This window comes from Sinocyclocheilus grahami, unplaced genomic scaffold (assembly GCF_001515645.1).
Source record: "Sinocyclocheilus grahami isolate Dianchi unplaced genomic scaffold, SAMN03320097.WGS_v1.1 scaffold223.1, whole genome shotgun sequence".
NCBI classification, from domain to species: Eukaryota; Metazoa; Chordata; class Actinopteri; order Cypriniformes; family Cyprinidae; genus Sinocyclocheilus; species Sinocyclocheilus grahami.
Window position 1 is genome coordinate 128,178 of NW_015505402.1, and position 26,771 is coordinate 154,948.

The 26,771-nt window shown below is 39.4% G+C and overlaps 2 protein-coding genes across 3 annotated transcripts in view; both read left to right on the plus strand.

Annotated features, from left to right (window-relative positions):
• LOC107596772 (chromodomain-helicase-DNA-binding protein 6-like) overlaps positions 1-17,122 on the plus strand; it is a 53,708-nt gene extending 36,586 nt beyond the window's left edge. For both annotated transcript variants that reach the window (XM_016287576.1, XM_016287575.1), the window contains exons 23-38: positions 1,066-1,225; positions 1,491-1,580; positions 1,694-1,797; positions 2,039-2,168; positions 2,250-2,325; positions 2,426-2,474; positions 4,017-4,272; positions 4,505-4,713; positions 4,800-6,647; positions 7,397-7,536; positions 7,750-7,965; positions 8,374-8,850; positions 9,382-9,612; positions 10,006-10,149; positions 10,232-10,336; positions 12,177-17,122. In XM_016287576.1, coding sequence (XP_016143062.1) covers positions 1,066-1,225; positions 1,491-1,580; positions 1,694-1,797; positions 2,039-2,168; positions 2,250-2,325; positions 2,426-2,474; positions 4,017-4,272; positions 4,505-4,713; positions 4,800-6,647; positions 7,397-7,536; positions 7,750-7,965; positions 8,374-8,850; positions 9,382-9,612; positions 10,006-10,149; positions 10,232-10,336; positions 12,177-13,229 — 5,288 coding nt within the window. In that variant the 3' untranslated portion in view covers positions 13,230-17,122. The remainder of the gene's footprint in view (positions 1-1,065; positions 1,226-1,490; positions 1,581-1,693; positions 1,798-2,038; positions 2,169-2,249; positions 2,326-2,425; positions 2,475-4,016; positions 4,273-4,504; positions 4,714-4,799; positions 6,648-7,396; positions 7,537-7,749; positions 7,966-8,373; positions 8,851-9,381; positions 9,613-10,005; positions 10,150-10,231; positions 10,337-12,176) is intronic.
• A 1,066-nt stretch (positions 17,123-18,188) lies between these two features.
• Positions 18,189-26,771, plus strand: part of LOC107596834 (retinoblastoma-like protein 1) — a 13,949-nt gene continuing 5,366 nt past the window's right edge. Inside the window, exons 1-13 of the mRNA XM_016287681.1 lie at positions 18,189-18,450; positions 19,921-20,054; positions 20,271-20,471; positions 21,069-21,133; positions 21,530-21,658; positions 22,157-22,302; positions 22,412-22,476; positions 22,627-22,813; positions 24,509-24,675; positions 24,819-24,931; positions 25,037-25,140; positions 25,339-25,476; positions 25,615-25,779. Coding sequence (XP_016143167.1) covers positions 18,292-18,450; positions 19,921-20,054; positions 20,271-20,471; positions 21,069-21,133; positions 21,530-21,658; positions 22,157-22,302; positions 22,412-22,476; positions 22,627-22,813; positions 24,509-24,675; positions 24,819-24,931; positions 25,037-25,140; positions 25,339-25,476; positions 25,615-25,779 — 1,773 coding nt within the window. The 5' untranslated portion in view covers positions 18,189-18,291. The remainder of the gene's footprint in view (positions 18,451-19,920; positions 20,055-20,270; positions 20,472-21,068; positions 21,134-21,529; positions 21,659-22,156; positions 22,303-22,411; positions 22,477-22,626; positions 22,814-24,508; positions 24,676-24,818; positions 24,932-25,036; positions 25,141-25,338; positions 25,477-25,614; positions 25,780-26,771) is intronic.

Below are 26,771 nucleotides of genomic sequence, written 5' to 3' on the forward strand. Positions count from 1 at the left end.
TACGCAAGGACAGGGACAAAAATCACCACAAAAATCATAGTATAACATAAAGTATAATAATCATAGTATAACATAAAGTATAATAATCTTTAAGCCGCCATATCACCCTGTAGCCCAAGACTGGTTGCCCACTGAAGCTAAGCAGGGCTGAGCCTGGTCAGTACCTGGATGGGAGACCTCCTGGGAAAACTAGGTTGCTGCTGGAAGAGGTGTTAGTGAGGCCAGCAGGGGGTGCTCACCCTGTGGTCTGTGTGGGTCCTAACGCCCCAGTATAGTGACGGGGACACTATACTGTCAACAAGCACCGTCCTTCGGATGAGACGTTAAACCGTTGTCCTGACTCTCTGTGGTCATTAAAAATCCCAGGATGTCTTTCGAAAAGAGTAGAGGTGTGACCTCGGCATCCTGGCCAAATTTGCCCATTGGCCTCTGATCATCATGGCATCCTAACAATCCCCATATCTGCTGATTGGCTTCATCACTCTGTCTCCTCTCCACCAATAAGCTGGTGTGTGGTGTGTGGTGTGTGGTGTGTGGTGTGTGGTGGGCGTTCTGGCGCACTATGGCTGCCGTCTCATCATCCAGGTGGATGCTGCACACTGGTGGTGGATGAGGAGATACCCCCTGACAATGTAAAGCGCTTTGAGTGCCTAGAAAAGCGCTATATAAATGCAACGAATTATTATTATTATTATTATTATTTAAGTTCTACTATTATGTAAATGTTGGAGGAAGGGACCCAAATATTTTGTTTAGTTAATGTTATTTTAATGTACGTATACCTAAGTAAATAGACACATTTTTTTCCCTTTTAAAAAAAAAAAAAGTTACAACAGAATGCTTTCACTGCTTGAATAAACAAAAATATTTGTGCTGAAATTGAATGACAGTATATTTATACAATAAAATTATTAATTACCATTATTTGAATGTTGATTAATCATAAGCATTCCTAGTTATTAGTTATTTGTCCATTTAAACAGAATTCAATGACTGCTCTTCATATAATTGTAGAAAAATTAATTTAAAAACATTGTGTAAAACTTGTGTTTTCACCCTGTCCAGGTCTGTCTGCTCCTGTCCCACGGGGTCGTAAAGGCAAGAAGCTGAAGAACCAGTTGAGTCCCCCTGAGCTGAAGAATGCAGACTGGCTGGTCCACTGTAACCCAGAGGTTGTGCTTCAGGATGACAGCTACAAGAAACACCTCAAACAACACTGCAACAAGTAAGACTTGTGGATATTGCGCATCATGAGTATGCATTTGCAAAGTGTAGCAAAAGTACATTTTGCTCTCTGATCATACTACATAAATAGTAAGTACTTTAATCAGGGTGCAAAATTAAAATGTTCATGCATCCTACCAGTCATAAAACAATATTAGTTATTTCATTACAATATTATGAGATCAGATATATTGTAATTGATACATGTGCTCATCATAATTACAGGGTTTTAAATGTGTGATCATCATGTATCGTGTCATAAACAGGGTTCTGCTGAGGGTGCGGATGCTGTACTATTTGAAGGTCGAAGTGCTTGGGGAGGCTGCCAATCAGGCACTTGAAGGGATCCCATCCAGGTACTACATGGCCCACAAATTATCTTAACCTCATGCGTACTCCATGAATTCTGTATCAAACTGTTGTCATTGTAGAGTGGCTTAATATGTAAGGATTTCTGTGTGTTCTACAGTAAACTGGAGGTAACCCTCCCTGATATCGACTATATTGAGATACCTACTATATGGTGGGATGCTGAAGCAGATAAATCGCTGCTTATTGGAGTTCACAAACATGGTGAGACATAATCAAAGAAGAATGGGTGCAACGAACCGTCGCACCCAGTTTCATGATGCAATTCTTGTGATTACACAATGGAAATCCATGCAGACACAAATACATAAGTAATTTTTTACTTTTTAGCAGAGATGTGATGCATTTGAATGCATTTAGCGAATCTTTATATGCTTCATATGGTTCATATTGACTTCCTCCTACTTTTATCATGTGCATTAACTTCTCTTTGTGTCCCATGCAGGGTATGAGCGGTATAACGCCATGCGTGCGGACCCTGCTTTGTGTTTCCTGGAGCGAGTGGGTATGCCTGATGTCACTGCATTGACGGTAGAGCAAAGTGGAGCAGAAACTGCTTCAGATGCACCTGATAGGTAATATGCTTTGAGCAGCAGAGATATAACCAGTTGCACCACTTGGCTGTTACTCCCATAAACATGTTTCTTATTTTGCAGTATCACCAAGAGTGATGAAATCAAAGAGGAGAATGATATTAAGTCTGAGGAATCAGAAGAGAAAGTAGAGATCAAGGTAATAATAGGAAGTCAAAGAAGTGTGAAGTCAGATGAATTTTTTGCGTTTTAACCAAATGCTCAGACTGTTCATTTAAGTAAAGTTTTCTTTTACAAAGGAGGAACCCATGTCAGAGGAAACAGGGAGAAATGACAGTACAGTGACAGGTATGGAAACCTTCCTTATCTGTTTACTTATTTACCAGTAATGTTGAAATAGAATCTTTAATTGTTTGTAAATACTGTTAAAAAGGGGTCATATGATGCGATTTCAATTTTTCCTTTCTCTTTGGAGTGTTACAAGCTCTTGGTGCATAAAGAAGATCTGTAAAGTTGCAAAGACTAACGTCTCAGATCCAAAGAGATATTCTTTATAAAAGTTAAGAGTCAACCACGCCTACCTAAAACGGCTGGGTCTAACACGCCCCCACATGTCTACGTCACTATGTGGGAAGATTTGCATAACGCCGCCCAAATGTTCACGCAAAGAAAGAAGGCGTAACTTTTATTCTCGCTGTACTATTGATGCCGCCGCCGCCATTTCGTGAAGGCACTGTGTGATTCGTTGTGAAAGCGAAACTACTGTTTGGCCTTCCAAAAGAGGACAATATCCGCTTCGTCATGCTTAGAGCTGATCCGTGCTGGTTGCTGAGGAAATACAACAACTTTGCGCTGTGGATCGCCGGATTGGCTTTCACCGTGGATGAAGCGGAGTCCAGCCTGGGGTCGTCACATGTGGTTACCGCAAGCCCTCCGGACGCTCCTTCGTCGAATCCGCCGGCTGTTCCTCACTCTAGCCCCCGGCCTCTGCTCACTCTAGGCCACCGTGTGTGACGCTGTGTTTCGTTGTGAAAGCGAAACTACTTTGTTTGGCCTTCCAAAAATGGACACAACTAGAAATCAGTGGTTATGTTGTATTTACAACACTGTTCCAGAACAGTTTAACCCAAATATTCAGATGTGTGCAGCACATTTTATGGAGGACGTTTCCTGATCCTGGTAGAGTAGACTACAATGCCGGCTGTTCTGACTCACAGACTGTAAGTAAGTTTTTTTTATATTTATAGAAGAATTTGCCACTAATGATTCAAACGCGAGTTTTAGGCAGTGTAGAGTAGGGCTTGTTGTTTTTCATTTCTCCGATCACAAATGCAGACATGGTTTTTTGTTTACGCGGCGCGATGCAACGCAATGTGTAAAAAGACAGTATAAGTCATTATAATCTATAATTATGTCCCCACTGGATGCAACGAATGCCTCGTTTATAATGGGTTTTCATGTTTTTGAATCATCGCTCCGGCCTGACAAGGCATCACAATATGGTAGGGGCGTAACATTTCCGTTACACGCTTGAGGTATTCGGCCAATCATAACGCACTGGATAGCTGGCCAATCACAGCACACCTCGCTTTTCAGACCGATGAGCTTTGTAAAATTCGATGCGTTTCAGGAAGGCGGGGCATAGAGGAGAAACAATAATATACAGAAAATAATGTGTTTTTTTAACCTTAAACCGCTTAAACACATTTCATTACACCAAATACACAAAATAATGTTCTTTTTAGCAACATCATATGACCCCTTTTTGAAAGTTGTCATATTGCTTGCTATTGCTTTGGCATCCGTATAAATGTGACACAAATCCTAAAGTGACCACCTCTTAATAGGAACTTACTTTATGTTGGGTCTAAAGTATAATTTCTTTTAAAGGGGGCTTTATAGGATCTCTCGCAGGAGACCTTGTTGCAGAAGTGATGGAGCAGGGACGGATACAGTGGCCGGCAGGCTCGGCTCTTACAGCACGTCTGCGGCGCCTCATTACTGCCTATCAGCGTTATACACGACGTGAGCCGCTTCGTCATGATTTTCTCTTACACGAGGGAATTTCACCTGTGGCCTGGCAAATGGGAGAGTTTAGGCACTGCACTACTGAGCCTGACCCGCTCTTTTTAGAGTGGCAACGAAGGTGAGTGATGCGACAGTGGTTTTATTGTCTACAGTTATTTTCTCAAGATGAAATCAAAGAATTTAATTTGCTTTTTTTTATGCAAACGTTGCAGGTCATGATGAACATTGGAAGAATAATATTTTGATTCTGCATTGGCTTAGAGATTAATAATATGTGCTGAAAATCAGTTAATTCACCTTTTGAGGGAAATTGGTTTTTTTTTTTTTTTTACATATCTCCTTTGACACAGGTGGACACGTCGAGAGCAGGCTGACTTCTATCGCACAGTGTCCTCGTTTGGAGTAGTATATGACCCAGAGAAGAAGACTTTTGACTGGAACCAGTTCCGTGCCCTTGCTCGATTGGAGAGGAAGACGGATGAAAGCTTAGAGAGATATTTCCACAGCTTTGTTTCAATGTGTCGAACTGCATGTAGACTGCCACCCAGAAAAGATGAAGGTAAAAAAGATAGTTGATAGTTTGATGGGAAGATTAATAGAAGCTAAATCTGTCATAATGTAAACACAACTTCTTATCTCATGTAGGTAACGTGGATCCTTCACTGTTTGTGGAGCCCATTACAGAAGAGCGAGCTGCCAGAACATTATATCGTATTGAGCTTTTGAGAAAGGTCCGTGAGCAAGTATTGCGCCACCCGCTCCTGGGGACACGACTGCAGCTTTGTCACCCTAGCTTGTATTTGCCCGTCTGGTGGGAGTGTGGCAAACATGACCGTGATCTTCTCATTGGGGTCGCTAAGCATGGATTGAGTCGAACTGATTTCTACATCCTCAATGACCCCCAATTTTTCTTCCTGGAGGCCCACCGGAACTATGTTCATAAAGAAAACCACAGATATCCAGTCCCAGGCTTGCCCCACCACCATTGCTGCTTGTATGATGCCAACCTTGGGCATTGTCAGTCCCCACAACCTCCAGAGTATCACCACACACCAACACAACTCGTCCATACTCATGGGCATCACCAGGCCACAGAAGTGGTGGCATCAGAGTCTGGAAGTTCCCTAGGGATAGGTACAGGAAATAGTGAAGTATTTTTGGATTGTCCTCCATTGGATGACTCTCTGGAGTTGGGGTCATTGCAACATGAAGGATTGACATCAGACACACTACATGGCAAATCTGGTAAAGAGGCCTTCAATGGATTCCCGTTCAATTCTGCAACCGGTGGGCAGAATATGCTAAATTCGTACGATGTGCAAGGGGAGTTAAATGGGTCTCAAGGAGACATGGTGGACTCCATAGCTGGGAAACTTCGCAGCGATGTTCTGGTGGGAGAGCAAGGGTCCTCAGAGGAGACTGGCTTAATGGCTCCTTCTGTGGAACTAGATGAACTTCAAACTCCATGGGAAAGCTCGGACCATGCTGAAACTTCTGACATGTTCAACGAGACTGATCCCATCTTGGGAGCGCCAACTTTGGAACCCAGCTTTCTTGATGCTCCTCAGCCAGAAGATGGACGGGAGGGTGATGAAACGCTCACTGACTGTTTGAGCATGCCTAGTTCGGACTCTCAAAGTAACCCTGTCGAACCACTGGCACCAAGCTTCATGTTGTTCAAAGACCTTAATGTTGGAGAGACTTCTGTGGATCAGACAGATCTGTCAGCCAGTCTTCCAGAATATGTTCCACCACCACCTCTTGGACTCCCGGATGTGAGTCTTGACCAGACAGATCCCATTAGTGAGGAGCAAGAGGACAGGCTTAGTGATTCCAACATCACACATGGTGTTCCCAGTCCAGAAGGAGCTGAAAGCATAAGGTTTCATTTTGAGAAAGAAGACCTTTCTCCAGACAGTCCGAAGACAAAGGATACTCTAGATGAGTTTGACAAGATGCCTTCAACAGAGTCTCCAAGGGAAAATTGTCTCGAGGAATCTCAGAAAGGGGAGGTGCCATTTGATGATTCCAATGGAGATTTGAAAGATCCTTGTGAAGTGGCTTTCGAAGAACCTTATGAAAAGCCTCTGACAGAGCCAGAAAAAGTGCCTTTAGAGGAGTCTTATGATTTAACTTGTGACGAGACCCTGCAGGAACCTTGCGAAGGGTTTCAGCAAGACACAGCGGAACAGCAGTTGGTGGAAGAAACCTGCAAAGAACCGCCAGAGCCAATAGAAGAGTGCAATCTAACTAACACTACTCTTTCAACAGATTACCCTATGCCTTCTTCACTCCCATCGTCTCCAACTACCTTACCTGACACCTCTGTATCCCCGGGCCTTGACGCAGTCCCAAAACAAGAGTTTCTCGTGGATCCAGTGGTGTCAGATGTGAAGCCTGAGCCAGATAGCACTACGCAGACCCCTCACCTTGAACAGACTGAGGTTTTGGAAGTAAAGGACAAGATAAAAGATGAAGGTGCAAAGGCACCAGGTATTGTGGCTGTAAACTTTAGCTTTCTACTTTGTATGTTTGGTTTCTGATTCTGTTAGTCATATGTAGTAGTTCCAGGTCTATCGAGTTTCTTAATATTTCATTTAATTCTTTACAAAACTAGTAATGGCAGTTTGGGCTGCTTACCCTGTTGGAGAAAAGCATCTCAGTAGACTTAGTTGGTGTAAGCTAGTCTAGCTGGTGTCCTAGCCTGGCCAATTTGGTGTTTAGCTTGTTAGACAGCTGTTCTCTAAGTCTGAACACTTAAGTGTCCAAAAGCTAGCAAACTGGATCAACTTGAACAGGTTAGGAGACCAGCAAACTAACTTTGGCTGTTTTAGGCTCACTTTATTGGTACCAGAAGTATGTACATGTCCGTTTTAGGGCTGAAAACATTTTAGAAGGAAAAGACAATGATAAAAGTGGAATAACTGACTCCTGACTGTTGAATTATTGATAATTATTGATGTTGTGGCTGCATTACCACCTTTACTGTGCATTAAATAATTCAACAGTTTGTCATCAGTTATTTCTAATTCTTGACAAACACTAGTCAGATTTGCTGGATGGATTCACTTAATATTTTCTGTACTGCCCAACATATTCAGACACATTACATGCCGATAAATGATTTTTTCTCACTATGTTAAAAAACCCAATGGAAAACATAAGGAATAAATCATTTAAAAAACTGTTTTAGTCTCTTTCTCTCCCAGCATAGTTTGAATAATAATTGTTTGTTTTTTTAGCATTATTGGGAGATGTTGATGGACCACGCTTTGCATTGCCCATGTGTGAGATGGCAGACAGTGTCCATGAAATAAGGGAACCAACCATTGCTCAGCTTCTACAAGAGAAAGCACTCTACTCCTTCTCAGAGTGGCCTAAGGTATTGCCATGTTGGTGACCATTTTTCATCAAGTGGTGATACTGAAAAGATATTGAATATTTTGCATATTCTGCTGAAAATGTGAAGTCTTCTCTGAAAATTAAATAAGTAAGGCTGGTGTCAGCCCATAGCATACCACTAGACATGTATCCGTCACTTATTTCTGCAGTTAGACCCATTTCATACCCTGTTTTGTCTTTTTGCTCCCTATAGGACAGAGTGATCATCAATCGTATTGACAGTGTCTGCCACACTATCTTAAAGGGGAAATGGCCTTCCTCCAGTCAACAGTATGACTCTCCCACCTCATTGGCTAACACCTGCGTGCCCAGCAGTGCCCACCAGAGGGCAGGATTTCTGCCTACCAGAATGCCTATATCTCAGAGCCTTAACTTTAACCTCTCACACACAGTACCCCACTTACCAAAGGTAGGTGTGAGATCACATCATCAGACAGGAGGTTCTTCAAGGTGTCTGCAAATCCTTAAAAAGTAGAGAAGTATCCTAAATTCAAATCAGGTTTTGGAAATATCTGGACATAAATGATATATATACATATATAATTATATTATAATCCTGGAGATATCAGGGTATTCTAAAAGTGTGAAATTTTGAGGCCTGAAAGTCTTTAAAGTGTCTAAATTGTGGTTCCTTTGAAAAAAAAAAAAATTTGATTGTTTTTAATCCATTTTACAAATCTAAATATCATCAAACGGCTAATAAAAGCCTTTGGATTGTTACAAAACTGGTTCCAAAACTCTTTAGATTGAATTAACTGAAACATGGAGATATCCTATTATTTATTTTTTTATTAATTTACAACTCTTGTCCCAACAGGAGCGGTTAGTGGCCCCAGCATTTCTCCCTGAGCGCAAACGTCCGAGACGTGGGTTTGAATTCGAGGCAGAAGTCCTTGCCAAACCAAGCCATCTTGGAGAAAAGATCCAGGTTGGCGTGCCTCATCGTGTAAATGCTCTTCTACTTAATGGCTGGCAGGACGCCGCTATTGACCTCTCCAAACCAACAGAGCTAACAGTTGGTGGAGACAGTGGGCCAATCAGTCAGATGAGCCACACTGTCCAGTCAGCGCCCCATAAAATAACTGGGATAGGCTCCATACAAGGCTCACTGGGATTGGATATGGCTGGCATTTTGCAGGCTGGCCTGATTCACCCTGTCACGGGGCAAATTGTCAACGGCTGTCTTCGTCGTGATGATTCAATGTTGAGACAGAGGAGAGGACGAAGAAGAAATGTGGAGACTCCTGATCTCAGCTTTATAAAGAGACAAAGCATGAACTTGCCTGAACAACAGGTTTGTGGAAACACGTGTCAATGAAGTGGATATAGTAGGACACCCAAAGATGAAAATGGCCCCTTGTGATTCTAGCATTGTACTATTTGTTTTGTGAGACATAAAAGGAGATGCTTGGCAAATCTACTCTTCTTTTCTGTATAAAGAAAGTTGAAAAAACAAAAAAAGTTGAAAGTGATGATTTATCCCGCCAAGCTCAAAGTAAAAAAAAAAGCACCATAAAAGATTAAAGTCTTCATCAGAAGTGGTATGGGGTACTTTTTTGATGTTTTTTTTTGGGGGGGGGTACATTTTTTAAGCTAATTTGATGTTTTTAAAAAGATTTACCAGGACAATATTTTAAATATTAATATGAAAGATCTTATATAGTCTCTTTTGTGATGTTGAAAGAAGCTTATTTTCAAAGTTTTTATTTCAAACTTGGATCTTGCCACGAAAATAGCCTTTGATGCTGATATGACACTAAAATAAATTATATTAATAAATCAATTTAACTGGCAAGTGTTGTGTTAATCTTTGTATGCTCCACAGAGTGGGTCAGAGAGTATCAGCCACCCTGTTGTGTCCTCCACATCCTCCCAGTCAGAAGGCCCTCCAGCCACCCCGACTACACTTCCTACTCAGCCTCCAGCACCCTCTCCAGCTCCTCCTCCAGCCTCAGAGACCCTGAATGTGAGCATGGACAGGGAAACAGCCAATAAAGGCCTAATGGAATGGCTCCGACAAAACCCCAACTTCAACATGGAGCTTTCTGCTTTTCCGGTAAGTTAGAGCAGAACTTAGTTTTAAGTCGTAATATTTTTTTTTACATTTTCTTTTGAAAATTATAAACACCTATTAAATTCTTATTAGATAAAGTTAAGGCTTATTTTTTTTGTCTTACATTTTAAATGTCCTGTTTCACATTACGTCACATTACTACTAAAACAGATGTATATGCGAAAGCAATTTCATGTTTATTTGTGTACTGTTAAGGAGCTTTAAAAAAAAAGGTTGTTAACACCATTTTTCCATCTAGAAAGATATTTGAATGATACTAAATATAAATGTTTATTGTATACAGCTTATATTATATATTATAAGCCTTGATACAAATAATATATTTGCTGTTTAATACATTACTATAACCTAATTTATATTGCACATCTTTCTTAGTCTCAGAATGCAAACATATTGCACAGTTTCCTGGAGCGTCCAAAACAGAGAAGGCATCGCTGCAAAGACCCATCCAAACTCGACGTCAGCTCTCTAACTGGGGAGGAGAGAGTCCCAGTAGTGCATAGAAACACAGGCCGCAGGGTAAGAAAACATGCAAACATACTCCTTTATCCTTTCTTGCTTATTTAATTCAAATTTAATGTGACAATTCCTCTGGTTGCAGCTTGGAGGTGCTATGGCTCCAGCGATTAAAGAGCTCTCCCGATGGCTGGATGCAAACTCAGAATACTCTGTGGCTCCTGATTGGGCGGATGTGGTGAAGCACTCGGTGAGTCATATATATTCTGTCTAGAAAGAGACTGGAAACTGCAAGAAGCGGAGCAGAGATTGTTCCAGTGAAGCCACTTGTGTATATGTGGTAAACTGAACAAATGCTAATCGTCAAGGTTCAGCATCTAAATGTTGCCTAAAATGTATAGGTTCAGAGTGGAAGAAATCACAATCTCGCTTAAGCACTACAAAGTCCTTGATCCTACTCAGCCTCCAGCACCCTCTCCAGCTCCTCCTCCAGCCTCAGAGACCCTGAATGTGAGCATGGACAGGGAAACAGCCAATAAAGGCCTAATGGAATGGCTCCGACAAAACCCCAACTTCAACATGGAGCTTTCTGCTTTTCCGGTAAGTTAGAGCAGAACTTAGTTTTAAGTCGTAATATTTTTTTTTTACATTTTTTTTTGAAAATTATAAACACCTATTAAATTCTTATTAGATAAAGTTAAGGCTTATTTTTTTTGTCTTACATTTTAAATGTCCTGTTTCACATTACGTCACATTACTACTAAAACAGATGTATATGCGAAAGCAATTTCATGTTTATTTGTGTACTGTTAAGGAGCTTTAAAAAAAAGGTTGTTAACACCATTTTTCCATCTAGAAAGATATTTGAATGATACTAAATGTAAATGTTTATTGTATACAGCTTATAATATATATTATATATTATAAGCCTTGATACAAATAATATATTTGCTGTTTAATACATTACTATAACCTAATTTATATTGCACATCTTTCTTAGTCTCAGAATGCAAACATATTGCACAGTTTCCTGGAGCGTCCAAAACAGAGAAGGCATCGCTGCAAAGACCCATCCAAACTCGACGTCAGCTCTCTAACTGGGGAGGAGAGAGTCCCAGTAGTGCATAGAAACACAGGCCGCAGGGTAAGAAAACATGCAAACATACTCCTTTATCCTTTCTTGCTTATTTAATTCAAATTTAATGTGACAATTCCTCTGGTTGCAGCTTGGAGGTGCTATGGCTCCAGCGATTAAAGAGCTCTCCCGATGGCTGGATGCAAACTCAGAATACTCTGTGGCTCCTGATTGGGCGGATGTGGTGAAGCACTCGGTGAGTCATATATATTCTGTCTAGAAAGAGACTGGAAACTGCAAGAAGCGGAGCAGAGATTGTTCCAGTGAAGCCACTTGTGTATATGTGGTAAACTGAACAAATGCTAATCGTCAAGGTTCAGCATCTAAATGTTGCCTAAAATGTATAGGTTCAGAGTGGAAGAAATCACAATCTCGCTTAAGCACTACAAAGTCCTTGAGCTGAGCTGAGTTGAGTTGACTCTCCTTATAGTTTGTCATCTGCTAGATGACTAACAATATACATTTTTACTGCAACAATTTCACAGGTTCTGTGTTTGTCATCTGCATGAAATCCCCCATAGGGATGTCTATAATAATCTGTTCTATAGTTTATAATATTCTATTGTATATTCATTTATTATTAAGGTATGTATGGTAACTGAATTTTTTTTGTTTAAATTATATTACTATAGTATTATTTTCATATTAAAAATATGAAAAATATGCTTGAGTGTCAGTGTGTTTCACTGAAATCCATTCTATTGAAATCTAACCCAAGTTTATGAGTTATGCAATTATATATAACATGTATGCACGTTTTAACTGCAATTAATGAGAGTTGACTCAGAGAGTTCATTTTGATCATGATTTTGAATGAAACTACTTTCAACTTTATATCATATACATGTGCAATTTTTATCCTATACATTAATGATATAGTCTTTGACTTTTATAGATACTGAATGAATTTGTTCCTTGTAAACCAACACTAAATTTCCGTATCGCTCTTTTCCAGGGTTTTCTACCGGAGGGCAAATTCACACGCATCCTCTCTGGCCCTGTATGTCGGGATCCTGGTCCGCGTAGAAGAGGCAGGCGACCCCGCAGCGAGATGCCCAAAGCCCCTGAGCTCGCCGCTGCCATGGGTCCGCTCTTCATGAACGGTGGGCTCATTGGCAGCATGGATCTGGTTAGCTTACCCAATCTCCGCAATGTCCCTGGCATCCCGCTAACCGGTATCATGGGCTTTCCTCACGGTTTCGCCACTGCCGTACCGTCAGGAGAAGATGCCAAGAATGGACTCAGCATGCTGCCCATGATGCTCCACAGCATGGCGGCCGTGCAGCCGCCCATGTACAGCGCTCACATGAGTGGGATGATAAATCAACAGCTGTCCACAGTGATGTCCACTGCAACCGCATCCTCCACTTCAGCGAGCGTGACTTCGACAAACTCCACAACCGTAACCGTAACCTCAACCTCCAGCCCGGCGGATAGTTCGGATTCTGCGCCTCAGCGTGAAAACGCAAGCTCTCCGATGAGCACGGAGAATAAGGAGGACGCAAAGCAAGGAGGGGAAGAGAAGAAAGTGTCCGCTTCTGTGTCTACAGCTGCGGCCACTAGCAGCAGTAGTAGTAGCATCACAAGCACCGGCAGCCATTTGACCTTTAACCCCTTTCTAATCCCGGGAATGTCACATAGTCTGTTGTATCCGCATATGTTCTTGCCACCGGGCAGTATAATGGCTCTGCCCACTATGCCCGCAGCAGACAGCACGGGCAGCCCCAAGAGGAAGAGGAAGAAGGTTAGGGAGGAAGGAGCAGAGGAGGGAAGCGGCAATGTTGGTGTGGAATCGAAGGGGGTTAAAGGCGAACAGACACCCGAACAAAAGAGCCAAGAGGGCGGAATGGAAGAAGGTGGACCTGATGTAAATTTAGCTCAGGTCAAAGATCCTTCTGACCCTATAAAAGGTCCTTCTGAGGATAAAAGTACTGAGGAAAAGGACAAAAATGAGATGGGAGAGAAAACGGAGTCAAATGCTCTAAACTCTTGTGACGGTGGAGACTAGGATGCATTCACATGTTTGGGCTGCAGTACTTTTGTGCGTGTCGTGTCGGTAAAGTTTGTGTATAGGACTTTGATTATCCATGTATTGTTTATAGATCTGCCCTTGTAATTTCACTGACATCTACTCTACCTTCTGCGTGTGTGCTAAAGGAATAGACACTTAAAGCATGCAAACACTCAGAGGTCTCGAATCCTAAAAAAGGGACAACATCATCATTGGTGTTAGCGTGTTCCTTTTGCATCATGGGAATGGATATTCAGACGATTCTGTCTATTGACGGAGAACGCTCTTAGTGACCCCAGCATTTTTAGGTGTTATTCACTAGCATCTTTCACAGGTTCTCAGAAAGCAGTAGGATGTTGGTATTGTGCAAAAAACAGACGGCGGTCTCACTTCGTAATGGTGTTTTGGATCACGCTTTTATAAGTTGCATAAGACCTAGATTCATGTTTTGAAACATTTCTCTGAATAATGTAAAGAAAACACTCATCCCATTGGTAGATTACCAGCAGAGCTGCATCTGATACAGTCTCGATGGATCACAGTATTTTGTTCTTAGTTGCTTGCTGCTATGTATTCATTTTAGTGAAGATTTTAACCTAAATCCTTTACAAAGCTATAGGTGGCATGAGTGCAACATGGTGAGTGCAATGGAAACTCAAAAAGAGCCAGGCTTGAAGTTGATGGCAAAGAACAATCCTGAGATTGATTTATCTTTTGTTTTGTTTGTCTTGTTGTTTTTGATGTCATTTCCACGTGGTTGCTTTGATAAGATACCCCCGTTGGGATACTACTAATCATTATAGAGGTGGCTATATGCATTTAGGGGTGCTGCAAGTTCAAGAGTGAAGGGTTAGTGCCATAGATGAGACTTGGTTCTAAATGGTTTTGGTGCACGGGCTTATCAAATAAGTGATGCAAAGCAGATGGTAGAAAATTGCGAGAACTGTGTTTTTAGTTACTTTAAAAGGATAATTCACCCTAAAATTAAAGTTCTGTTAACATTTCACTCTTATGTCATTCGAACCCATATGAATGTCTTCTGTGGAGCATAAAAGCCGCATGCTCACATTAAGAAGTGGCTGTCAGACTTCAAAAATGACCATAAAACTACTCCGTATCACTACTTTTCCTTATGCAAAGCTACCTTGTGTCTTTAGAATAACTTGGAATAAAGTGCACAATTAATTTGAGCTACTTTTATTGTGCATTTTTGCCCTTCTTGAAGTTTGATAACCCCTAGTCATTGTGCTTTTATGTGGGGAAGAGCAGTCTTAAAAACAGGTTTGAAACAACATTAGGGTGAATAAATTATGCTGGAAAGTTAAGTTTTGGGTGAAATATTCCTTAACCAAAAAATATTTTTGCATATCCCTGTTTTTTTGCCTTCACTAAAGCCCTTAGGTTGATGGGGTTGACAGGAAGACGTCAGACCGTCTCGTTCTCCTCATGGGTTACATTGCTCTTATTTTCTCTGGTGCATTTGAAAATACTGTTGAGTAAAACCTACCGAGATTTTGGAAAACATGTAAATCTATCTAGCTGTATATTGCGGTTACTTTTGTTTACAAGCACACAATGTTATTTTTCCTCGCCAGTATTTCTCATATTGGGAGGATGTGTAAAAGAAAAAAAAACAGCACTAGTGTTTCTTTTATTTGAAACAATTTACACTAGTTAATAACCAGAGATAATTTAACTCGTTTTCTCCCCCAGTCTCAACAGGGTCTCTCTTTTGTGGGAGTATTCATTTTCCACCTTTTCATCTTTTTTTTTTCTTTTTTTTTTCAGTTTTCAAATGTGAAAACATTTTTTGCACAGTCTTTTAGGTGAATGTTTACCTGTAATTGTGTTCCGTCTTGTTTGTTTATGTGTGTTCGTGTGGACGCATGCGCACGCTTGCACATGTCACTTCCTGTACAGTTTGACCTATGTAAACCTGTACTGTAAATTTCTTGTCTAAACAAAACAAAACAAAAAAATCATGGTCACCTTCAAAAAAACATGCTGTTGTTGCCTTGTCACACTATTTGTGACACCATGATGTAATTTATTTTGCTTTTATTTCTCTTTTTACTTTGCCAAATTCACCAAATACGACATTTCCCCTTTCTCATCACATCTATTTTATTGTGTTCACTTTGCAATGCCTTATTTAGTGGTTTATATATGGATGTTTGTTACATCTTTATGTTGGAAAATATATCTATCAAAATACTTGTGTACAGTGTCAACGTTTTGGGAAGCAGTCTCGGTCATACTAGTTAAAATCTAGTTGTACAGATACTGACCACCTTGTGCATTTTTTGGTGTAAAACTTCAGATTATAAAACCTTTCAAATAACATAATCAGGCCTCTTTCCTCTCTCAACTCATTCAAAGCAGTATTGCAAAGCACAAAGTCTACTTGACTTTCAAAAATGTCTCATTGTTAGTCTGAAAGCTTACCTCAGACCTTTTCTCTATTGTCCCTACAATGCTTTCTCAGTAACATCTGGTGAACAAAAGCGCACAGACCTCGTCTAGACGTCTGGATGATTGTGTTATCCTTGCTTTTGACGTTTTGAGAAGTTCGCATCTCAATTAAAGGCCTTCAGAATTTCAGGAGAAACACAGCCAGTATGTGTACAACTGGAGAGTTCAGATAGTTAGACTGAGAATGCTGCGTTGCTGGTTGTAAGCGTGTTGATTTTATAAACGTACTGTTTGTTGGAAATGTACAGTTTGAAAACGCAACAATACACTCCAGTTTAATTCAATTTGAATCACGGTGTTTGAAAAGAAAGTTTCCCTGGTGCAGTATCTGGGCTCATTTGAAGATCAATGAATATATATTCAATTCTGTGTCCTAGTAACTCTCCAGATACCTATTTTTGTCTTTCTCCCTAGCTAAAACGGTTTGGTAGTTCATCTAAAAATCTGATCAATTTCAATTTTTGCCTGTATTTATTGTTTTACTGTCTCAGCGTTGTCTCCCTGTGTATTGCAACATGTGCATAAACTTGCTGTCTCCAGGTTTTGGATGTTTTCCTATATGGGATGTCTACACTGATCCATTTTACTTTCCATAAAAGCTGAACTGTTCTGAAAACAGTAATGTTGACTGTATCTGTGTGTATAAATACGTCTCTGGATAGTTGCTCCCAGATACTCTTGAGAGCAAACAATGCCTTCCCATTGGGCCCCTACCTCCATTTTTCATGGGTTGATCAAAGGGAGATCTTTGTAGTAGCTTTGCATAGTGCATTTCCAATGGGGAGTGAGAATTGGGAAATTTGTGGTACCATATGCCATTGTCATTTCGATCGGACTCTGTCAGCATTCAATATTATGCTTTCAAATATGCACGTAGTAGGAGACTGGATTTTGCTTTACCACGGTCAGTGTTTGCATGTCAGGACCTGCTAAAAAGACCCAGTCACAACATCTGAGGCAGAGCAACATCCCATACTTAAGTGTATGCAAGTCAGGCTACTATGGAGTGTTTCTTATAACAGCTGCTTAGCCAGACAGACTTAAGTCTTTAGTGTTCATGGCACACTAGAGCATCATGTACCACGCAGAACTGCGCTTGCGTCACTATTGAGCCTACGTTGGAGCTTCTGTTCCTCAAGATCTTGTAGAATAACATTGAATGAATTTGATACGACTAACAATGGTCAGTGTTCATGACGAGGAAGTACTGTAAGTTCGTAGTTCCATTGAAGCAAGTGCACTATATTGGGATGATTACACAAGATAAAAAGTGAACTTATACACTTGGTAAGAAATCTGCAGCAGAGTCGTGGGTCTTTAATTTTTTTTATTTTATTTAATTTTTTTTTATTTTGGGATATTTTGTTTTTGTTCGAATAGCTCCTGTACACCGATGTGGACCAATCATATAATTCAAACCATGGTATGTGATCTTTTATTGTGCAATAAAAGATGACTTTCAACTTTCAAGTCAATATGTCTTATGTTGATCAGTTAGTCCTCTGCCAAACAATTTTTAAATGTGCAGGTTTTTTTATATTCTACAGTCGTTAACATTTGAAGTGGATCAAAACAGTTAATCAAAGTTGTCCTAAGACAAGAAAACATTTTGGTTTTAGGACAACTTTAAAAGGTTTTGATCCACTTCAAATGTTGACTAGCGTCGTTTCTTGTTTTAGTATCTTTTTTCAGTCTGTGTGCATAGAATTTATTTAATACACGAGTTTCACAATTTGAGTTGAATTACTGAAATAAATGAACTTTTCCATGACATTCTAATTTATTGAGATGCACCTGTATATATATATATATATATATATATATAGCTAATGACTGATATTCCTAGTTGCACAAATCAGTGATTTAATTTAATTGAGCAAATAATGAATGCTTAAAGTCATTAAATGTATGGTATCTGGAGATTTTTAATTAATTTTATAATTACATATATAACAAATACTATAATGTCAATATAATTATTAATAATTGTAATTAAATATTTTTTAAGTATAAAGGATTAAACATGTCAAATTAAGATAGGTATAATATATAAATTGAGATGGGGGGGGGACAAGCAACAAAACTCGACATTTTTGTAAAATTGCATACACAATTCTCATGTAAATATAATTAGTAATAATTGTAATGAAATATTTACGTATAAAGGATAAACATGTCAAATGATGTAAGAGAAGTATCATATATAAAATGAGATGGAAAAAACAAGCAACAAAACGTGACATTTTTTGTTTATTGTGTATGTTACAGATTAAGAGTGAAGCGGCCGACTTTAGTTTAAAGCCGGAGCTTATTATATTGTGTTTATGTTCTTCATATTTTATGTAATGCTTTAGTAAACACTGAGGACGTTTAAATCCTCCATGCTTCCTGGCTGTCGTCTTTATTGTTGAAATGACGCCATCTACTCCTGTTCGCCCATTGGCTGAGAGGAGCCCGTTTTCGCGCCATTCGCATGTCTCGGCATTGTGGGATAGCATCAGGAGGTTAGCGGCGCTCCGGGTCAACTCCGTGTTTTACCTAAAAACACCTTTCTCTGGACATTAACGGATTTGAACGGATTCCAGCAATGCGTGGAGATGAAACGGATACGGAGTCCGTTAAATCAGCCGATGGTTCGATTCGGAGCAATTTCGAGGCGCTTTGTCAGGAGCTCAATATGGACGAAGAGACGGCAGCAGAAGCGCTTGAGAACTTCAGCTCCATCTGGAACACTTACACGCTAGAGGTGCGACGTTAATTCACATTCACACAACGACCAAACGACAGGAACAGCTGATGCCTTCCCCCTGCCTTCAGCTCGTCTGAGTGTTCATACAGACACATAGTCAAAATAACCAGTAGCCTGCTAGTAACGTAATGACATTCACACTGAATTTCTCTGAAGTAACTTACCGCGGTATGCGAATATGGTACCTTGGTATGAATACAATATACTACCATAGTAACGTTACATATCGAAATTACTATAGTTGTACCGGCATATTATGTTACACTAATTAGTGTTAATGTATTATGTTACGCTCAAAAGTGTCCAAAGATACACCAGATTAATACCGTTTAAATCGCTTCAGAAATGACTGAGGGTTCCCTGATATGTCACATGACAATCACAAAGGAAGTCATTTAAGGGAATGCTGGGAAAGATGCATTTTTTTCTCACCGACTGCTAGATGTTAGATCTGTCAGGCTTCTGTAGATTAAAGATACAAGTGGTGTTCATTTTATTCAAGCTTAACCTTGTAAAAACTGCCATATGAAATAATGGTCACGGAAATCGAATTTATTTGAAATTCCAGTTTATTGAACCCTTAAAAATAAGATATAAGAGAAGTTTATGCATGTGTGTTTATGATTTGTGTCATATTTGATACATCAGACGTCTATGGCTCTTTTAGTATGATATAGGAGAGTATGGAGCTCATACTCGATGAGGAAAAAAACAGTTCAGAGGCTCAAACTCAGCCAAAAAAGAAATAAATGCATGGCGCTGATGGCCAAAAAGTAAGATAACATTCTGTTAGCTTGTAATGCAAGTAAGATGTAAGATCTTTATAACAGATTTGTAGAGTCTAAGGGTGAGCTGATATTTAAATGCTTAGTTTTATGATCAAAGCTCAATAGTTTGTATTGTGGGGAAAAGACATGTAATGCAATACAGTAATGATTGATAAATCAAATAATGTTTTTGTTTGCTTCATAAAAAAATCATTAGATTTGACCGCAAAAATCTAATAAAATTTGTGTACACGGATGTACCGGTAGGTGCATGTCTCTGTAACATGGCAGTATAAACAACACAACATGTGTGCAATTGACAGTGTATAACCTATAAATAACAATGCATGCATTTTACTCAAGACACACAGTATATACAGTATACACAAGGAATAGACAATATACACAGGAAGTTTGCATATGTTATAACCGAATGCAGTCACAGTAATCACAGATGTGTTAACCACAACCCGAAGGTGATCATTTTTACAATTATACTAAAAGGCCTAAAAAGTGTCAACTATCAATCGTACGACGGAAGGCGTGCAGTAGGTTTTTCAGCAAGGCTCTGGATATGTCGATAATTGAGGCTTTAGAAATGAATGTATCTCATGATACGGTGGGCTTTAGGGTTAATTCATCTCTGTGTGATATGTTCCTGTGCATGTGTTGATTTGTGTAATGTGTTTGGTTGTCTCAGGGTGATGTTGTTCACTGGCTGGCCTGCTCTCTGTATGCTGCCTGTAGGAAGAGCTCCATCCCCACTGTGGGACGGGGTTTGATGGAGGGCAACGGCGTTTCCCTTACAAGGATCCTGCGCTCGGCGAAGCTCAGGTAAGGATCTCGAACAGACATGGACAGATACCTGTGGGATGGGCGTCTTCTCCTGTAATTTCAGTTTATTTAATGGAAAAGTTTGAGTAAGAAGAGAAACAATGGCTAGAGCATTTATTTTATGCATTCAAGGATTTTCATTTGTAGTAAATGGAGGTGTTTGTATTAAAATGTGAGTGTTGTTATGCTCTTTTTTTTTTTTCTTTTCCCCTCTAGTTTGATTCAGTTCTTCAGCAAGATGAAGAAATGGTCAGACATGTCGAACCTCTCTCAGGATTTCCGCAGCCGCATAGGTCGACTAGAGCGCAATTTCGAAGTGTCGACAGTGATTTTTCGTAAATTTGAGCCAATATTTCTGGACATGTTTCAAAATCCTCAGGGTGAACCTCCCCGGCTGCCTAGAAGCCGCAAGCACCGGTAAATCTGCATGCCTTTTCTCTCCTTTCTTAGCTCCATAAAGCCCCGACTGGTTGAGGGCTGCAGTGATGGTTGACTTTCTACAACTTTCTCCCATCTCCCGACTGCATCTCTGGCGCTCAGCCACAGTGATCTTTGGGTTCTTCTTTACCTCTCTCACCAAGGCTCTTCTCCCCCGATAGCTCAGTTTGGCCGGACGGCCAGCTCTAGGAAGGGTTCTGGACTCAAATGAAGGTGCAGGACCATCTCAAGGATGATCAGAAGAAATGGACAGCACCTGAGTTAAATATATGAGTGTCACAGCAAAGGGTCTGAATACTTAGGACCATGTGCTATTTCAGTTTTTCTTTTTTAATAAATCTGCAAAAATGTCAACAATTCTGTGTTTTTCTGTCAATATGGGCTGCTGTGTGTACATTAATGAGGGAAAAAAATTAACTTAAATGATTTTAGCAAATGGCTGCAATATAACAGAGTGACAAATTTAAGGGGGTCTGAATACTTTCCGTACCCACTGAGTGTATGTGTGTATGTATGTATATATATATATATATATATTTATTTTTATTTTTTAATTTTTCTTTCTTTCTTTTGTAGGCGTCTTCCATGCCACATCAGTGACGTCTTCAAGTTCTGTTGGACTCTCTTTGTGTATACAAAAGGTAATTAGACTGAAAGAAGCCTTCCCTGTTTAAACTTTAGACCGTCAGTATGGTTTAGATAAGCCTACGTACACAGTCTGTGTCATATAATGCTATTAACTACGTCAAATAAAAAATCTGTTAATTATTTCACAGCCATAATGAATGAATAAATTGTGAAGGTTTACCATCAAACAAAAGTAAAAACCGTGTATTTTTAAAAGTTTGGGATTGGTAAGATTATTAAATGTTTTTGAAGGATTTTTCAATAATGATGACTCAACTTTTGAACAGTAGTGTATTTTTACATATGTGCATCTCTAATTCTGAATGATTTGGCAAAAGTTTGTGGTTGACTTATCTTAAGCGTTCTGAATGCTAAAGTAAACTCATGACACGATGTCTGCTTTATTTCAGGTAATTTCCGTATGATTGGAGATGACCTGGTCAACTCGTATCACCTCCTGCTCTGCTGTCTGGACCTGGTGTTTTGCAACGCTCTCATGTGTTCCAACAAGAAAGATCTCATCAATCAATACTTCAGAGGTAAAACTCCCTTCGTCTCGCTGTGAGAGAATGTTTCCTTGATTAATTGTTGATTTTCTGTTTACAAGTCATTATCCTTGAGAAGGCAGACAGAGTTACAAGTGAGTCCATTGATTGCATTAGAGGAGTTACTTGCAAGGCAGTGCACTTAGTTTTGGAATATTGACTGAATATGTGAAGTTGTAGTTAATTTAAAACACTACAACTTATATCATATACCTATGAAATAATTTGAGATCTGTTTTCTTTCCCATATTATCTGTTGAAACAGGAACATGGGTCAGGCCTCAGAACATTACAGTTATATCACAATAACACGTTTTCAGTCTACCTGTTGTAATCAGCGTTTAGGAGTATATTAGTATACAGATGCTGCGATTTAGGACTGAAATATGAACTGAAAACTTTTTTCATTGAAAAAGATTAATTTATGATCAGATTAGTAGGTTGCTTTGTTGTAAATGCTTCATTTATAGTCTTTTGCTCACCTCTCTTTAGGACTGCCGAAGGATACAGAAAGCCTGGAAGAAATGCCCTGTGTCATTGACAAGTTGTGTGAGCTGCATGATGGGTTGGTGGTGGAAGCCAAAGGCATAAAGGAGCACTACTTCAAACCCTACATAAAGACACTGTTTGAGAAAAAAGTGAGGAACACACACTTTTACAACCAATCTACACTGCAAGAACATCATGATTGTTTACAGCTTGGTCATGCTTGCCATATTCTACAAAATATTCCCTTATTTTTCTCAGATATTAAAAGGTGATGCTGAGACACTGACTGAATTACTGGATACCCCAAATTTCCAAGACAACAAGTAAGTATATGCCTTGAAATTTCTTTATATATTTTTTTGTTCTTTTTGGCATTTCCATCAATTTTGCATTTAAATAAAAAGATTAAAGCATAAAATGAAATGTTTTATTTCAATAAGTACTTGTATGTGAATATAGTTTTTTCCCCCCAGTAAATCCATAAATCGTGAGTATGAGGAATATGTTTTGACTGTGGGGGATTTTGATGAGCGAGTGTTTTTGGGGGCCGACGCAGACGAGGAGATCGGCACACCTCGCAAGGCCACCGCTGAGCCTCCATCAGGTCAACTATCCGCCCGCATGCAGGTGGAGAACAACCTTCAGCAGCACTTTGAGAAGGTACTGAAGATTTCTTTCACTGCTGCCACATTAAATTAACATTCATCATGCTAATTGTAGGGATGCAGCGATTAACCGGTTTCACAATTAACCACGCTTTAAAATGTCTGCTACACCGAGTGTTTCTGTTGCACAGAACGGAACAGTTGCAACGTGCGCAAAACGAAAACAAAGTTACACTAGCGGTGCACCAGCTTAAAATGCTGTGCTTAATAGAGACACGGAGGCGACTACACACACTAGATGAACTATTACAGAGGAACCAAACAGCGATCCTTTATTTCCACAAGAGAAATGCCTGAAGTCGATAGTGTGGGACCATTTTGGGTACACCAAGAATGACCAGGGTGTCATTTAAATATTGCCGTAAAAACTGCTACTAAAGAGTGAATACACAGCTTTAAACTATTTTAATGCACGACGTGAAGGCAAGACTGACGTGAAGCTACGGCTTGTTAACTCAGCATTCTGCCCACTTCAGATCAGACAGATGAAATAGTGTAGTAAGATCACATTTATTTGAATTAATTAATTATAACATTTAGCTACTTGAATTAATTATTCGATCGAGAGAGGTGTGTGTGTGTGTGAACCTGCGTCAGCGCGTCTCTCTACAAACATGCGAGTTCAGTTACCCTCTCCTTGCTGATGAATATGTAGCAATTCAGTATCTAAGCTATTTTATTAATAAAAGTCACGGGGCAGGGTTCACAACAAGTTTGTGTCCTCGTGAATGTTTATATGTGTGCGCAGCGCGATCTCCGATCTCACAAACCAAAATAATAGACATGATTTTCAAAGGCCACATGTAAAATCATATGAATTATTATAAAAATTATTAAAATGAATACGTATGGATGACAGTTGATTACAATGATAGTTCAGTTTATTCCCCTCATTATTAATGGTTTCCCCTGTGGGATAAATAGTTAATTGTCCTATATTTATAATACTTATTAACATTGTTATCTATAATCCCTTTTATAGTATTATGCATAAGTCAAAAACCAACAAGATTTTTTTTTTCCCACCATGTATCCAGTTTTCTGCCTCGGGTCCAAAAGAAATGTAAAGAATGTACAAACTGAAAACACAATACTTTTGTGATCTATTTTCATTAGTTATTTTCAAAATGGAAATACTGACATGGATGTTTACAGAGCAGAGGTCACCTTTTTAATTCCAACTGGAAAGATGGACTTTTGTTTGTCATTATTATTATTATTATTATTTTGTTCTGTATTATTGGTTACGGTGTTATTTCTCTTTCTAAAGGCATCAATAAATAACACTTTATTATCTAAAGAGTGTCCATGTGATTTTATACATAATTTTGTGAAATGAATAAATGCATAATAATCGTCATAATCGTGAAACTGTGATTATTCCTCAGACAATAATCGTACCAACAAAATCAATAATCGTTGCATCCCTAGCTAATTGTCGATCTTAGCCTGAAATATTACTCCAGTCTTCAGTGTCAAATGATCCTTCAGAATATGCTAATTGCTACTGAAGAAAAATGTATTATCATCAATGTTGAAAACTGTCATGCAGCTTAGTATTTCTGTGGAAACCATGATAACATTTTCAGAATTCTTTGAATTTAATGTGTCCTTGCTGAATAAAAGTATTCTTTAAAAAAAGTCTTACTGACTCCAAACGTTTGCCTCATCCTGCTGTGTTTTTGCACAGACGCGTTCCCTTGCTCCCTCTACGCCTCTAACGGGTCGACGGTATCTGAAGGAGAAAGAGGTGCTGGTCACCCCCGTTTCCTCAGCTACCCAAAGTGTGAGTCGACTGCAGAGCATGGTGTCCGGCCTCCGAAATGCTCCAAGCGATGCTCTGGTCCACGTCTTTAAGTAAGTATCTGCCAAAATCTAACCACCCGCAAATAGAAATTAGACATGATATGCATGTGCATCCAAGCATGCATGATGTCCCTCAGTCTTCAGTCTGTTTTCTTAGAGTTTTTAAGAATTTTATTTTCACCATGTTTTTATAGTTCCTGCTCTCGAAATCCCACTGAATCCATTCTGAACCGAGTGAAGACCATGGGAGAGAGGTTTAAACAGGCCTACACCAAACCCACAGATGACCTGCCAGGAGCACATATGGGTCAGATATACTGCACATCAAAAAATAAAAAGATGTTTAATTTAGGCGACTGTTATGGAAGCCTCATATTTCATCTTGTAAGTAAGTGCTGGTTCTTGTGTGTAGATTTTGCAGAGAATCGTCTGAAGCTGGCGGAGATCTTGTACTTTAAGATCCTGGAGAATATAATGACTCAAGAGATGAAGAGATTACAAGGGAAAGACATGGCGGTAAGTCAGTGTAACTGCTAAACTTGATAAATGCACTAGTAAAAACCATTCGCCCTGATGCCAAATAATGTGTATTTATCACCAAACCGAAAGAGGAAAATGGATTTTTGCCAGATGTTATTTTTGTGTTTTATATCTACAGCTCTTACTTTCTCCTTTTTGTCTTGCCTCTTCCTCTCTTCTCCTGATCTCTATCAGGTCCTGTTGGAGCAGGAGGTGCTCCATTGCTCCCTGTTGGCGTGCTGTCTGGAGGTGGTGCTTTTTGCGTACAGCTCTCAAAGAACATTCCCCTGGATACTAGAAATCTTTAAGATCCCACCATTCTACTTTTACAAGGTACAGAACGGTGTACTATTGCATCACGTTGCAGTAGATTTTGATGTCTATAGAAAAAAATCACAACAAACTGTTAAGTCCTTTAAAGAAAACAGTTTATTTTGAAGTACTAAAGCAAATGTACATGCGTTTGTGTAGGTGATTGAGGTGTTCATCCGCTCCGAGGAGGGTTTGTCCCGAGACATGGTGAAGCATTTGAACAGTATAGAGGAGCAGGTGCTGGAAAGCAAAGCCTGGACCAGAGACTCGGCCCTGTGGACAGCACTCAATAACGCTAATAATAAAGTCGCCACTGTAGAAGAGGTACATACATACACGCACACACTAGGGATGCAACGATTATAGATTTTGTTGGTACGATTATTGTCTGAGGAGTAATCACGGTTTTACGATTATGACGATTATTATGCATTTATTCATTTCACAACATTACTAATGTATAAAATGACATGAACACTCTTTAGATATTAAAGTGTTATTTATTGCTGGCTTTTGAAACAGAAATAACACCGTAACCAACAATACAGCACAAAATAATAATAAACAAAAGACAAACAAAAGTCCATCTCTCCCATTGGAATTAAAAAAGGTGACCTCTGCTCTGTAAACATCCATGACAGTATTCCTCTTTTGAAAATAACAAATGGAAATAGATCGCAAAAGTATTTAATGTTTTCAGTTTGTACATTCTTTACATTTCTTTTGGACCTGGGGTAGAGAATTTGGAAACATGGTGAAAAAAAAATATTTTTGGTTTTTACTTCTGAATAATACTACAACACGGATAGTAAATAACAAAGTTAATGAAGTAGCCTATTATTAATATACGACTAATATTAACTTTATTTGTCCCACAGGGGAAACTGTTACTAATGATGGAAATAAACTGAAATATTGTAATCAACTGTCATCTATACGTAGCCTATTCATTTTAATAATCTTTATAATAATTCATATGATTTTACATGTGGCCTGAGAAAATCATGTGTATTATTTTGGTTTGTGAGATCGGAGATCGCGCTGCGCACGTGTACAAACATTCAGGAGGACACAAACTTCTTGAGAATGCTGCCTCGTGACTTTTATTAATAAAATAAATTAAGTAGCCTACTGGAGAGACGCACAGACGCAGGTAGGCTAATTCACACAGGCAACTGTCATCTCTCTCTCTCTCTCTCTCGAATAATTAATTAATGTAGCTAAATTTTATAATTAATTCAAATAAATGTGATCTTATCGTACTATTTCATCTCTTTCTGATCTGAAGCGGGCAGAATGCGGAGCTAACGAGCTGT